At 38.7% G+C, this 14,557-nt stretch overlaps 1 protein-coding gene across 6 annotated transcripts in view; it reads right to left on the bottom strand.

The window, feature by feature from the left end:
* Positions 1–14,557, bottom strand: part of MGAT4A (alpha-1,3-mannosyl-glycoprotein 4-beta-N-acetylglucosaminyltransferase A) — a 150,979-nt gene that overhangs the window by 12,378 nt on the left and 124,044 nt on the right. For all 6 annotated transcript variants that reach the window (XM_082746879.1, XM_082746878.1, XM_082746882.1 and 3 more), the window contains exons 9-12: positions 7,150–7,264; positions 5,930–6,060; positions 2,215–2,322; positions 1,894–2,087 (exon numbers count right to left, since the gene is read on the bottom strand). In XM_082746879.1, the coding sequence (XP_082603005.1) occupies positions 1,894–2,087; positions 2,215–2,322; positions 5,930–6,060; positions 7,150–7,264 (548 nt within the window). The remainder of the gene's footprint in view (positions 1–1,893; positions 2,088–2,214; positions 2,323–5,929; positions 6,061–7,149; positions 7,265–14,557) is intronic.

Genomic DNA, 14,557 nt, shown 5'->3' with positions numbered 1-14,557 from the left:
TTTCTCAGGATGACTTACTTCATTTAGCTTAATACCCTCTAGGTCCATCCACATTGTCACAAAAGGCAAGATCTCATCCTTTGTGTGGCATATTCCCTCATGGGTACATATACCACAATCTCCTTATCTTACCTGTTTTTCTACTGATGACACTTGGGATGCTTCCCTATCATGGCCACTGTTAATCATGCTGCAGTAAACATAGAGCTGCAAGAATCTTTTTGAAGGAGTGTTTTCCTTTCCTTTGGTAAGTACCCAGTAGTGGAATTACTGCATTATACTGTACTTCCATTTTTAATTTTTTAAGGAACCTTCATATTGTTTCCCATAGTGGTTGCACCAATTTACATTCCCACCAACAGTGCACAAGGGGCCCCCTTTCCCCATGCCCCTGCCAACACTTGTTCTTTCTTGTCATTCTGATTTTAGCCATCTGACTGGTATAAGGTGACCGCTCATTGTTTTGACTTGCCTCTCCCTGACACCTAATGATGCTGAGCATACTTTCATCCATCTGTTGGGCATCTATATGTCATCTCTGGAAAAATGTGTCTTCAGGTCCTCTGCTCCATTTTTTAATCAAATCATTTGCTCTTTTGGTATTTAGTTGGGTAAGTTCTTTACATATTTTGGATATTAACCCCATTTCAGATATTTATGATGACATCTTTTTTTTTTTCAATGTAGGCTCCACACCCAGCATAGACCCCAACACAGGGCCTGAACCCCTGACTCTAAGATCAAGACCTGAGCTGAGATCAGGAGTCAGAGGCTCAACCAACTGAGCTGCCCAAATGCCCCTATGATGACTCTTTTAAGTGTGGTAAATACTACTTCAAAGTGCTGAATATCATACTGTAAGTATAAAAATAAACATTAAATTTAACCTCAAAATATTATATATTCATAAATGTGAAATATTACTCCAAAGTATTTTTAGGTTTTTCCAGGGATAGTCCCATTGCCCAAAACATTTTTTTTTATTTTTAATGTTTAAAATAAACATATAATGTATTATTAGCCCCAGGGGTACAGGTCTGTGAATCGCCAGGTTTACACACTTCACAGCACTCAACATATTGCCCAAAACATTTTTACACATTTAAATTCCTCTTTAGAATCAGTTTAGAGTAATAAAATAAAATCAATAACATGATAACTACACACTATTCTGAAAACCTTAAGTAGAATTAATCCAAATGAGTTTTTGTGGGTTCTAACAATGGGACACACCTCACACAAGAACACGTAACACAATGTGCCCCAGGCTACAGAATTATATTCCATTCAGGGATTACATTTAAGTGTACCACAGATGGTTTATAGTCTGGGGAATACACCCCAAACTGAAGAAAGGTTGGGGTAAATCATGACTGTTAAAAAACAGGCAGGAAAGAGTCCTAAATTCTGTTAAATGAACATAAATTCTGAAAAACACAAAAGGATTATGAATTCTTCCACGGTGGTCTAAAAGCAAGCCAGCATGTGTAAAATCACTGACTAGGGATGGTCACAGTCTGTCAAAAGTATCATTTCAACCAATTTTCCAGGTAACTGACTAGCTCTCACTCAACCCTGAGGAATATTCTAGAATAAGGACATGAAAACTAATCTATATTTTGAGGAAGAATTCTGCCTGAAAGTACTAAAAAACTATACTAAACATTTGTTCAACGATACCAAGAATTTACCAAACATGCTAAGAGCTGATGTCCTACCTAAAAACAACACACCCATTTTTCTACTGAGTTGTAGGAAAGTATTTTACAATCTAACACTTGGGACCCACCGTCTCCTCACATCTGTTATACACATTTTTTAAAAAAAAATCGTAAATCACACTAAGAAGAGGTGTAAAATTTTAAGACCAAATAGATTTCAATAGTCACCAACCTTTCTACATTGACTGGCTTATCAAATTTGAACAAAATGTAGTCTCCGGCTACTGGGGTTATAGCCCAGAAGAAATCCTCCCCCATGTAAGTTTTCTCCAGTGTATGTCCTTGGTAGACCTTCAAAGAAGTAGATATCTCTGCAGGTGGGTTTACATGGATTTTAAGAATTAATGGTTTCATGTAATCTTTATCCTAAGAGGAGAAACACATATGCTGTTAAACATCATATAGCTTATTTATACTTAAGAAGAATAATCAGTGACTAAACACTAAATAACAAACTGTACGTGCATGAGAAAAATAAAATTACATCACCAACCGTGAGTTTCTGTATTTTTCCTGATAGAGAAGAATGCAGACCAACATGTTGGAAAAGCGAAGGTCTGAAGCGAATTCGTAGATTTGCTTTCTGTCTATCACAATGTTTCTAAATATTAAAAAAAAAAATGTCAGTGTCACATTACAAAATGAAATCTTGTCCTCATCAGAAAACCACAAGTCCTTTTATTTTCTTTTTCCTTTTTTTAGAGACAGAGTAGGGGTCAAGGAGGGGCAGAAGGAGAGGGAGAGAAAGAGTTGTAAGTAGGTTCCACATCCAGCACGGAGCCTGAGACGTGGGGCTCCATCTCATAACCCTGAGATCATGACCTGAGTTGAAACCAAGAGTTGGACACTCGACCAATTGGGCTACCCAGGTGCCCCTTTCAGAAGTCCTTTTCAAGAATATTGAAAAGAAAATCCAACTTATCTCATAATTCCAAATCACAATTCTTTTTTTTTTTTTTTAAAGATTTTATTTATTTATTTGACAGAGATCACAAGTAGGCAGAGAGAGAGGGGGAGGCAGGCTCCCTGCTAAGCAGAGAGCCCGATGCGGGGCTCGATCCCAGGACCCTGAGACCATGACCTGAGCTGAAGGCAGAGGGTTCAACCCACTGAGCCACCGAGGCGCCCCCCAAATCACAATTCTTAAGGTCCCTTTTAACACATTGAGATTTGCTACTTACTAGATAAACAGTTTTAATATGAAAAAAATTTAAAATAAGCACAGCTAAGAGAAGAGTTCAGGATTTAATTTCAACCATCTTCAGGATACATCAAAATGTCCATCTGACTTTTAAAATTAAAATGCACACAATATAACCTAGAGGTTTGGTTCAAATATACAGAATGTCTTTAATTGGATGATATAACGCAGGATTTGCAAATAATAAAAGGCATATTTTGTTGTATCAAAGTTATCTGAAAATGCAAGGCAACAACCTGACCATAAGCATTCAGTTGGTCTTCTGCAGTATTTTATCTCCTATAGGGTTAGGTTCTAAAATGAGTCTGGGAGGTGAAAATCTCTGATAATAGAAATTAAAACCATTTAAATCCTCTATAAATTTTAGCACACAGCCCTTCGGCCAGTTTGATCAATCTTTTCTGTCACTGCTCCTTAGGTATTTCAAGTTCCACAGTTCAACTCAGCACAGTTACGGGACAACTTGTTTTTTCATGTGAAGCGCCTCCAGGTCCAGACTTCAGATTACAACCTGTCCTCACGCTTGGTCTGGCTGTGGGAAACCCAGATTGCCAGCAGGGCGCCCCCTGTGGGTTAACTCGGTATTTGAAAACAGCCTCAGCTGTCCTGTCAGGCCTTTATCAACTCTTCTCATTTTCAGTGACTTTTACAAGTTCTGGACGAAGAATGTACTTTTATTTGTAAGACATTTCCACTTGGAAAGGCCTCCAATAGTTTCCTGGGTACTAAAATGCTTAATTTTTCTCAAGAGGTTTTACTTCATTACTGTTATTACTAACACTATAGGTAATAGAACATATTCTATTTACACAAAATTCAACTACTCAAATGGGAGGTGAGGGAAAGGAAGGGAGGAGGAGTAAAGGAGAAGAGCAAGGGGGAAGGAGGAAAGGGGGGGGGAGGAGAGAATGACCAGTGTCTGAGACTGAGCCCTCTCCACAGGCGATGGACTCACTGGTACCTGAAGAGTCCAAGTGGGTGATAAACCTGTTGAATTTTCCAGCCCAGTGTCAAAGAGCTACTGTTCTGGAGGCTGCCAGCATGTGGAGACAGTTTCCCCGACTTCCTAGCAGAAGCAACTGAAGAATTACAGGCCACAGAAAAACATGGCCTAAGGAGCAGCGACAGAAGAGATTGATCAAACTGGCCAAAGGGCTGTGTGCTAAAATTTATGGAGGATTTAAATGGTTTTAATTTCTACTATCAGAGATTCTCACCTCCCAGACTCATTTAGAAGCTAACCCTATAGGAGATGAAATACTGCAGAGGACCAATTGAATACAAGTATACTGTAGGTGTGAAACGATCACCTGAATTTTCCTATGTCCTACAATAAAAATGCCTGTAAATCACAAAGAAAATACAGGTCAGGACTTGCATCATAAAAGTTGTTCAAATCAATTTATATGTTCAATCATTGTTGAAAAGTAGCTACTTTGCTATTTGGTTCTGTTCCATGATTTGCTCTAAGAAAGTGATTTAAGAACAAACAGACAAAAAAGAATGTAACAATAGCTTACAAACACCAGAAGGCAGTGTCCTAAAAACTAAGTGGGAGGTGGCATGATCAAATTGTTCTAGATAGTAAGGACATGAAGTCAAATTAATGTTTGTTAGAATGTTTTAGAATGAATATTAAGTCATCACTGTAAAGACACATTCCCATAATGAAGACTTCCTGTTACTACATGTCAAAAATCACTTATTTTGGGGGGCATCGGGGTGGCTCAGTCGGTTAAGCGTCTGCCTTCGGCTTACGTCATGATCCCAGAGTCCCGAATCAGGTTCCCTGCTCCTCAGGAGCCTGCTTCTCCCTCTGCCTCTCTCTCTCTCTCTCATGAATAAGTAATTAAAAAAGAAAATGACTTATTTTTAAGAATGTGTATTCACATTTATGCTTACATCAAAAAAAAAAAAAGATTTTTTTACCAGAGGTACAATTCTAATTGGACAAGGAAAACATAGCTAATTACTTTTTACAACAAGATTTCTATGGAAATAACATAAGACAAAAATCATCATTGACTCATTTACCTGCTACCATCACCCCAAAGGTCAGCATATGAACACTGGTTTCTTGCAAGTAATATACTAAAAAGTGCTTTTTGACTTGCCACTGCTTTGGTATAAAATATCACTGCTATTTTATTTCTTATTTCCAGATGTGCTAGGCCCGATATTGTCCCCAAAGTATTTGAAAAAAGAAAAATGACAAAGTATGAAGAAAGCTGAAATAACCCCAACTCAGGACAGACAGGAGAACATCTATAGCCCACAGTAATACACAGAAATACCAGAGCCTAATGACACTGCTAACATTTATCAGCAAACTGAAGAAAGTTGGATTTCACTGATTTAAGGGATTTTCCACTGTTATCTGAAAGTCCCTCTAATTTAGGGATTTTCTGTCAACTCAAGAAGCAAGCAAGCACTTCAAATGTCATTGCTTTCATTCAGCTATCTGGCTTCTTGAAAATCACTTTCACAAGATAGAGAAAAGAAGCCTCTTCCCCTGGTAGAAGGTAGTATCCCTCAAACTGAGAAAGCACGGTTTTATTCAGGGTAACTGATGCTGTAGGGTGTGTTACGGGGAGGGGTGGAATTGGATGGGGTGAGGATCCAACTATGTAGTGATTCTCTACAAGATCTGGACCTTAGTACACAGGCTTTATAGAGCAAGAGGATACACTGTAGTGAGCAAGGACCCTGGAGTGATAAAGGGTTTGCAGGCACTTAACTGACAGTTAGCCCTTAATTAGATCTTGTAGTACCACCTGGGTGTCAGGAAGGGGAAAGACTCTTATCTCCAACAGATACAGGGGAGACCAGAACAAACCTCTCTCCAACCCAGCCTAAGGTGGCATTTCTAAACTATGTATATAGTTTAGCCCGGAGCACGTGGCCCCAGGAGTTGGTCATGGAATGAACACGAACAAAATGATAGACCTAAGATGGAAGTCACGGTTGGCAGCACTCCTATATCCACCCTCATAAGAAATCAACTTACTGCGTCTTTTTCAGGGTTGCAGACTTTGACCCAGAGTATATGGTCCAAGAGCCAATCAATGGGTTTCTCCTTATAGAACATAAATATGAACTCCACAATCAGAGTGAGGTCTGGTGCTTGAAACATTTTACCTGGGGAAAAAAAAAAATTCTCAGTCAATAGCTGTTATGAAGAAACCAACCAACAAAATGGCTTAAATAAGTGAGATCTAACAACAAATATATAAAAGCTTGTGCTTTCAAACAGAAGTCATGGAGAGTAACTTCCCCATTTGTCTTGTCAAAAGCAAACAAACTTGCTTTAGCTAAACATTCTGAGTTGTCACCTGGGGATAAACAGATCTACTGAACTCCTGACTTTCTCCATTACAAAATCTATCATTCAGCTACTGGCTCGAAGGATTCAAGAACCAAGTCAGAGACTTTTCCTTCATGTCTTATTAAAATTCTTCCCATTTAAAAAAAAAAAAAAAAAAAAGGAAATTTTAGGTTTAGGTTAAAAAAAAAAAAAATTAACCAAATCAGTAACTGCAGAAAAACAAGGTTTCCTAATTCTTTACTTTCACAAGTAAAGATGTTTTTTTGATTCTTAAGTTTTGAGATAAATGACCAACAAGTTCAAAGGCCCAGCCTCTAATACTTAAAGGTTTAAAGTGCTACAAGAAGTGAAATGTTATTCTCTAGGTGTTTTTCTAAAACCTGTAAACTTCCTGAAATTCTTCAGCTTTCGATATCTTCTTTTTAATTACAGAATTTAGGGATTTTAGTGGAAAAAATATTTTAAATGAGCACCTTAATTAGTCTATGAAGGCAACAAATGAATACAAATTAATACCAGAACAAGAACTTCAAGGACTACATCAAATACCAGGAATTCATACTAGAAAACATAAGTGTGGCATTCTTTTTAAAAGAACCCCAATCCTACTAGAGCTCTGGGCACTAAAAGAGCGACTAGAGGGGTCAGAGAAGAAATCAGACATGCTCGGGACCATGGCTGGCCCTGTGTGTGTACTCCACAGTAAATACTGCAATCTCAGAAGTATCCAAATATTATTTGGGGTTGACTTTCATCATTTCATATGCAGAAGTTTACCTAAAATTCAATTTCCTCAAAAGCAATCCATTTCCAGGGGAAAAAAGACAATTTTAAGGTAAAAGAAATTAGTTTAAGAGTCACAGTTATTTCTGAAAAGTAGATAAATCTGACACTATTCTTACCAATGAAGCCCAGCTGGGAGAACTCGAGTATCATCCATTCTTCAGAAGAAAGTTGAAGTGCAAAATTTTTTATAGTGTTAAAGTAATTTTGTTTGACAATAATATCATCTTCAAGCTAAAAAAAGTTGAACAATCAGATTAATAAATTAGAGATGAAAAGATTCAGATAAAAGGACATTCTTATAAGAAAACTCAAGCATACTTCATAATACAAATCAAAAAATGGTCAAAAATGATGAAAATATAAAAACAAAAAAAATTTTTTTTAAGATTTTTATTTATTTATTTGAGAGAGAGACAGTGAGAGAGAACATGAGAGGCGAGAAGGTCAGAGGGAGAAGCAGACTCCCCATGGAGCTGGGAGCCCGATGCGGGACTCGATCCCGGGACTCCAGGACCGTGACCTGAGCTGAAGGCAGTTGCTCAACCAACTGAGCCACCCAGGTGCCCAAAACAAAATTTTTTTTAAAGAAAATGAGGAAAACAAAAGGAAGAGGCACACAGCAAGTCGCCTGAACCACTCCCTTACTGTGGGAAATCAGTCCACTCCATGAATACCCTTTTTTGGTCCTTTCATGGTGCCCAACAAGATTTCACACTACCCTTTTTACTTTTCAAAGGAAAAGAATTTTTATAAGGCTTTAAATTCTTAAAAAATTTTTACATAATACATGTGCTAAGTCAAAAAGCCAGTAGCTTTCCTTCTCTGCCCTCCAGCCTGCCAGCTGTGGTAACCAATGTTAACAGTTGGGTGGGTGGGCACCTGGGTGGCTCAGTTGGTTAAGCAACTGCCTTCAGCTCAGGTCATGATCCCAGAGTCCCAAGATCGAGTCCCTCATCGGGCTCCCAGCTCCACAGGGAGTCTGCTTCTCCCTCTGACATCTCCCCTCTCATGTTCGCTCGCTCTCTCTCTCTCTCTCAAATGGATACATAAAATCTTTAAAAAACTAAAAAAAAAAATAATTTTTTTTTTTAAAAAGTTGGGTGGGCATCCACTTGATGCCTTCTATAGGGTCACACAGCACAAAAAGACCCATCTGTACTCAGGTTCCCATTCCCATTTACATTTCTGTAAATAAAGGATCTTATTACCACACTGTCTTCTTTTCTTCTTACTATATCATGAATATCTTTCCAGGCTAATAAATAGTTATTAGATGCTTAATATTCCATGATATCAACTTTAAACAATTCAGTCAACTCCTCCCTCATTGTAAACATACATCCAGCTTGTTTCTCATTTCTTGTCAATGCAAACAATGATGCAATAAATCTGCTTATATTTACGTATTAGTGCTTTTCATTTCTGTAGGACAGATTCCAGAAAGTTCACTTTTGAAGTTTTTTTTTTTTTTAATTTATTTATTTGAGAGAGAGACAGTGAGAGAGAGCATGAGCGAGGAGAAGGTCAGAGAGCGAAGCAGACTCCCCATGGAGCTGGGAGCCTGATGTGGGACTCGATCCCGGGACTCCGGGATCATGACCTGAGCCGAAGGCAGTCGTCCAACCAACTGAGCCACCCAGGCGTCCCAACTTTTGAAGTTTTAAAAGCTATTTTCAGGGGCCCCTGGGTGGATGAGCTGGTTAAGTGTCTGACTCTAATTTCAGCTCAGGTCACAGTCTCAGGATTATGAGATCGAACCCCGCTTCAGGCTGTGCTCACCGGTGGGGGGCGGGGGGTGGTATCTGTTTGAGAGTCTCCCTCCCTCTTCCTCTGCCCCTCTCCCTGCTCTCTCTCCCTCTCTCTAAAATAAATATCCTGTTAAGCAATATAAACAAATAAATGATATCTTCAAGATACTTAAGAAACTGTGGCAATTCAGAGTGCCAGTTAACCCCATATGTTCCTCCGGCACCATGTGTTATTTATGCTTGGAGTTTTTACCAATTCAACTGGGAGCTGACAAAGATCAGGGACTAAGTACATGTATAAGACTTCCTCCCCAGGATCTCCTCTCATAAAAATTTCCAAGTCACAAGGTGATTTTAATACCCTAAAAATTTTTTTCCTGTTCTTACTTACTTACTTTTTTCCTGTTCTCACTTCTAGTTACTGGGCTAAGCAATTTTCACTTATCTTTATACGTAAGTTTTTTCATGTATTTAAATCCTACAAGCTTTCTTTGTCTTACCCTGTGAAGAAACAGTAGGAGTATTTGGAAAGACAGGACATGGGCCCACCAAATATTTTACTAATATTTTACCAAATATTTTATTGAGCCTTCTATTGTGTACTAACCCTAGAGAATACATTGGCAAAAACATGTTCTATGCCTCAGACATGTTCTATGCCTCCTTTAGGGAAGCTGGAGGGGAAACTAGACAAAGCACAGAACCACACTGACACCTTACTTTCCTCTGAAAGAAGAGGGGCCCACACTCAAACCTAAACACCGTCTTCGCCCAAAGCCAAGATGATCCCTAGTATCAGGCAGCTACAAACTTTTCTAATAGGTAACTTCAAAAACAAGATTGGGACTAATTACATGCACAGAGATGTAGATGAAATAGTCAAAGGCCTATTTAAAAGTTGGTACACTCATTTTGTTTGCCAACTCACGTTTTACATTTAATTAGGAAAACTGCTTTGTTCCACTCTCAAGTCTCATCGAACAACTTCACTTTTACTTCTGGGCTCTCTGTTCTGTTCCATTGGTCCATGTATCTGTCTTTGAACTTGAACCATGTTTTCATTCCTACAGCTTTCCAGTCTTGGGTAGCTTGAAGTCTGGGACTGTGGTACCTCCAGCTTTGCTGTTCTTTCTCAAGGCTGCTTTGGCTACTCACAGTCTTTTGTGGGTCCATGCAAATTTTAGTATTATTTGTTTGAGTTCTGGGAAACGCTGGTGGTATTTGATAGGGATGGCACTGTAGGTTGCTTTGGGCTGTATGGACACTCTAACAATACTAATTCCTCCACTCCATGAGCACGGAGTATCTTTCCATTTGTTTGTATCATCTTCAAGTTCTTTCATCACTGTCTTAGTTTTCAGAGGACATGTTTTCGTCTCCTTGGTTAGAGTTTAACCTTAGGTATTTTATTCTTTTTTCGTGCAACTGGAAGCTGACTGTTTTCTTTAATTCCTTCTCCTGCTCTTTGTTATTAGTGCCAACAGATTTCTGTATATAAGCAACTTCACTTTTTAAAAAACTTGGTAACTGTAGATTCCTATGTGGCTCTAAGACAAAATACAGAGATCCCTAATACCTTTCACCCAGTTTTCCCCAGTCTAACATCCTCTAGTGTAACAGCACTACACTTGACTGACCGTATAATTGACTGATCTTATTAAATTTCACCAGTCTTATAGCATTCAGGTGTGTTAGAGGTGTGTGTGTGTGTGTGTGTGTGCGCGCGCACGTACGCGTGTGTATTTAGTTCCATGTAATTTCTGGAGACAGAACAACTCCATCGTGAGCATTCTTCTGCTACTGCTACTCCTTAGATCAACAGCCTCCTCCTCCCTTCTGCACTTTCAGCATCCAGTAACCAAGAGCCTGTTCTCATTTCCACAATCCTGTGATTTCAAAAATGCCATACAATAGAATCGTACAGTACATAAGCTTTCAAGATTGGATTTTAAAGTCCCACCAGTTCCCTCACACAAACTGTTGTGTGTATCAACAGTTTGTTTCTTTTCATTATTCCATGTCTGTGGTAGAGATGTGTCACCTGAAGAACATCGGGCTTATTTCCAGATTTTCGTTAGCACAAACAAAGCTGCTATGAACCCTTAGGTACAGGATTTTTAGGAACATATGTGCTTCTATGACATAGGTGTTTTGGCATGGCAAGAGCCGGTCTTGAACTAAAATCTTACAACTCACTAGTAATCACTAGTTCACAGAGGGAAGCTAAAAAACAAGATGTAAAATACTGTTTTATAATATGCAAATGTGCTATCAGAAACCAAGCATTATATATTAGAATATTATATATGGAAGACTTTATATATTACATTTTGGCTTAATTTTAAGTAAAAAATTAAAAAAAAAAAAACTGGGGGTGCCTGGGTGGCTCAGTCTGTTAAGGGTCTGCCTTCTGCTCAGGCATGATCTCTGGTCCTAGGATGGAGCCCCGCACTGGGCTCCCTGCTCAGAGGGCAGTCCACTTCTCCTTCTCCTGCCACATACCCTGCCCCACCCCATGCTCTTTCTCTCAAATAAATAAAATCTTAAAAAGACAGACAGAGAGAGAGAGAGAGAGAGAGAGAGAGAAAGAAAGAAAGAAAGAAAGAAAGAAAACTAATGGTGGTTATCCATAAGGAAGGGAGAAAACAGAGTGATGGGAGTGAAAGTGAGACTTCTGTATATCTTAGTTTATGCAATTCTGACTTTGGAGGTTTTTTTTTTTTAATTACTAAAAAGGATAAAAATTCCTAAAAACTGAATATGAAATGAAACAATTAAACCAAGTTTCATATCAATTTGGCAGCATCGTCAAAGAGTATAAAGAATTTCTTCCAGTGGCTTTCAAACACAGAATTTTTACTAGATATCCATATTAGGATATAGGAGGGAAAAAAGGACAAAGAAAATTTAAATAGCATTCAGCAGTCTAAGAGTTAGTAGTGATACTGGTATGACTATTTTGAAACTATTTCAGACATACTGTAGAATAAAAGAATTATGTTAATAGGATAATGTTATTAAAAACCAAGACTTTTAATGTTATTAAAAACAAAGCCCTAAAATCTTCATTAGACTTCGGACTATCAATATGAGCTTGTAGTTTTCCCCTTAAGAAATACAATACTCTTCTCTTTGCTAAAAGGCCTAGAAGCAAAGACATCTTAAGAGCAATGAGCATCTCATGCACCCAGATTGTGGTCCTAAATACTATTTGCTTCTACAAAGAAAAAGACTCTTTAAGAGAAACGACTGATTCTAGGAAATGTGCAAATCTTGTGCCAGTCAGCAAAGAAGTGATCAAAGATTGCTGGACTTACATGGAAGGAATATAAGAACCAATTTTTTTTTTTTTAAGATGTTATTTATTTGACAGAGAGATACTGCGAGAGAGACAAAGCACAAAGAAGAGGGGTGGCAGGCAGAAGGAGAAACAGGACCCCTGCTGAGCAGGGAGCCCGATATGGGGCTCCATCCCAGTACTCTGGGATAATGACCTGAGCTGAAGGCAGACACCTAACCAACTGAGCCACCCAGGCGTCCCATGAGCCAACATGAAAAGATTCCCACTGATTTTTTTTTAATTTTTAATTTTTTATTTATTTTCAGCATAACAGTATTCATTATTTTTGCACCACACCCAGTGCTCCATGCAATCCGTGCCCTCTCTAATACCCACCACCTGGTTCCCCCAACCTCCCACCCCCTGCCGCTTCAAACCCCTCAGATTGTTTTTCAGAGGCTCTCATGGTTCACCTACCTTTCCAATTTCCCCCAACTCCCTTCTCCTCTCTAACTCCCCATGTCCTCCATGCTATTTGTTATGCTCCACAAATAAGTGAAACCATATGATAACTGACTCTCTCTGCTTGACTTATTTCACTCAGCATAATCTCTTCCAGTCCCGTCCATGTTGATACAGAAGTTGGGTATTCATCCTTTCTGATGGAGGCATAATACTCCATAGTGTATATGGACCACATCTTCCTTATCCATTCGTCCATTGAAGGGCATCTTGGTTCTTTCCACAGTTTGGCGACCGTGGCCATTGCTGCTATAAACATTGGGGTACAGATGGCCCTTCTTTTCACTACATCTGTATCTTTGGGGTAAATACCCAGTAGTGCAATGGCAGGATCATAAAGAAACTCTATTTTTAATTTCTTGAGGAATCTCCACACTGTTCTCCAAAGAGGCTATACCAATTTGCATTCCCACCAATAGTGGAAGAGGGTTCCCCTTTCTCCACATCCCCTCCAATACATGTTGTTTCCTGTCTTGCTAATTTTGGCCATTCTAATTGGTGTAAGGTGATATCTCAATGTGGTTTTAATTTGAATCTCCCTGATGGCTAGTGATGATGAACATTTTTTCATGTGTCTGACAGCCATTTGTTGTCTTCATTGGAGAAGTGTCTGTTCATATCTTCTGCCCATTTTTTGATATGATTATCTGTTTTGTGTGTGTTGAGTTTTAGGAGTTCTTTATAGATCCTGGATATCAACCTTTTGTCTGTACTGTCATTTGCAAATATCCCACTCGTTTCTGATGTACCAATTGTAAATAGCGATTGCAAGGACTGAGGCAAATCAAATCTATTTTAAAAATCCGTAAGTTCACAATAATGTTTTTTAAATGACCACCACTGGAGATTTCTCAGATACCAACTTCAGAAAAATTAATGAAGAGAAAGAATAGTCATTTATTCTGCCTTTCCTTAGTGAACTGTTTTTTAAGGTAACCAAACAGACAAGGAGGGAAAGTTCTTTACACGAAAACTCAGCTTCTAAGAACATTGCAAGTTACAGAATTAGAAAATTATCACTTGGCCTCGTCTAAGGAAATGACTTATCTGGGGAAAAATAATGATTTCAGAAATCATAGGGGGAGTGGCTGCTGGGGAGCTTTACATGGAGGAGAGATGAGGCTGGCCACCAAGCCCGCTGATTAATGTCAGCATCACTACAGCTGGGACAAACGCACAAAATGGGCATTGTGACACGATTCGGCAGGAAACACCCAACAGCATTCTAGAAGACACTCTTGAATTCCAAGTCAGCTGTGATACAGCACTTTACCAAAGTGTGAGATTCTGTGACAGGAAACTTCATTCCAAGCCATAAAAATAACACCAGAACTGGTGGCCTTTTTTTTTTTTTCTCCTTTAGGAATATGCCTGTGCTGACCATAGAGTTGGCTGCCTTATTAAAAGCACTCTCTCAAAGTCCTGGGTAGGCTACACCTCAGCAGACGCAACATGAAGACACACACCTAGCATAATTATCAAGTCTGTACTAAATCCCTTTGCTTCCTCACACTAATTCTCCCCCATTTTGCTGGGTGAACTCTATCCTTCACAAATAGTTAAAACCAATATTAAACTGAGGACTTTTCAGGCTAATCTGTTTTTCCCACTTTGTAGCTCATAATGAACTAGAGAGAATTCTATATAATATGAAATCATGTGAAGACTTCAATACGAAGCAACTCCTTTTTGGAGGCATAATTTTTGAGAAAATGGGCAATTACAGGGATGTTCACTGGATTCATCTGTGACACAACTAAAGAGTTGGGAACAATCTCAATGACCAAGAATAAGGTCATTATGATATCTGAATAATGATACTTCAATAAGTGATTAAAAAGTATTCCTACCTGTAATCACTGGCTTGTTAAGGTGTCTACCATAAGTGAAACAACAGTACAACAGGCTATGAGACAGCAGGTACAGTATGAACTTGTTCTTGCAAAAAAGAGTTGTATTAAATGAGTAAGTATG

Source organism: Mustela nivalis, assembly GCF_964662115.1.
Source record: "Mustela nivalis genome assembly, chromosome: 8".
Classification (NCBI taxonomy): Eukaryota; Metazoa; Chordata; class Mammalia; order Carnivora; family Mustelidae; genus Mustela; species Mustela nivalis.
This window is presented reverse-complemented; position numbering and strand designations above follow the sequence as displayed.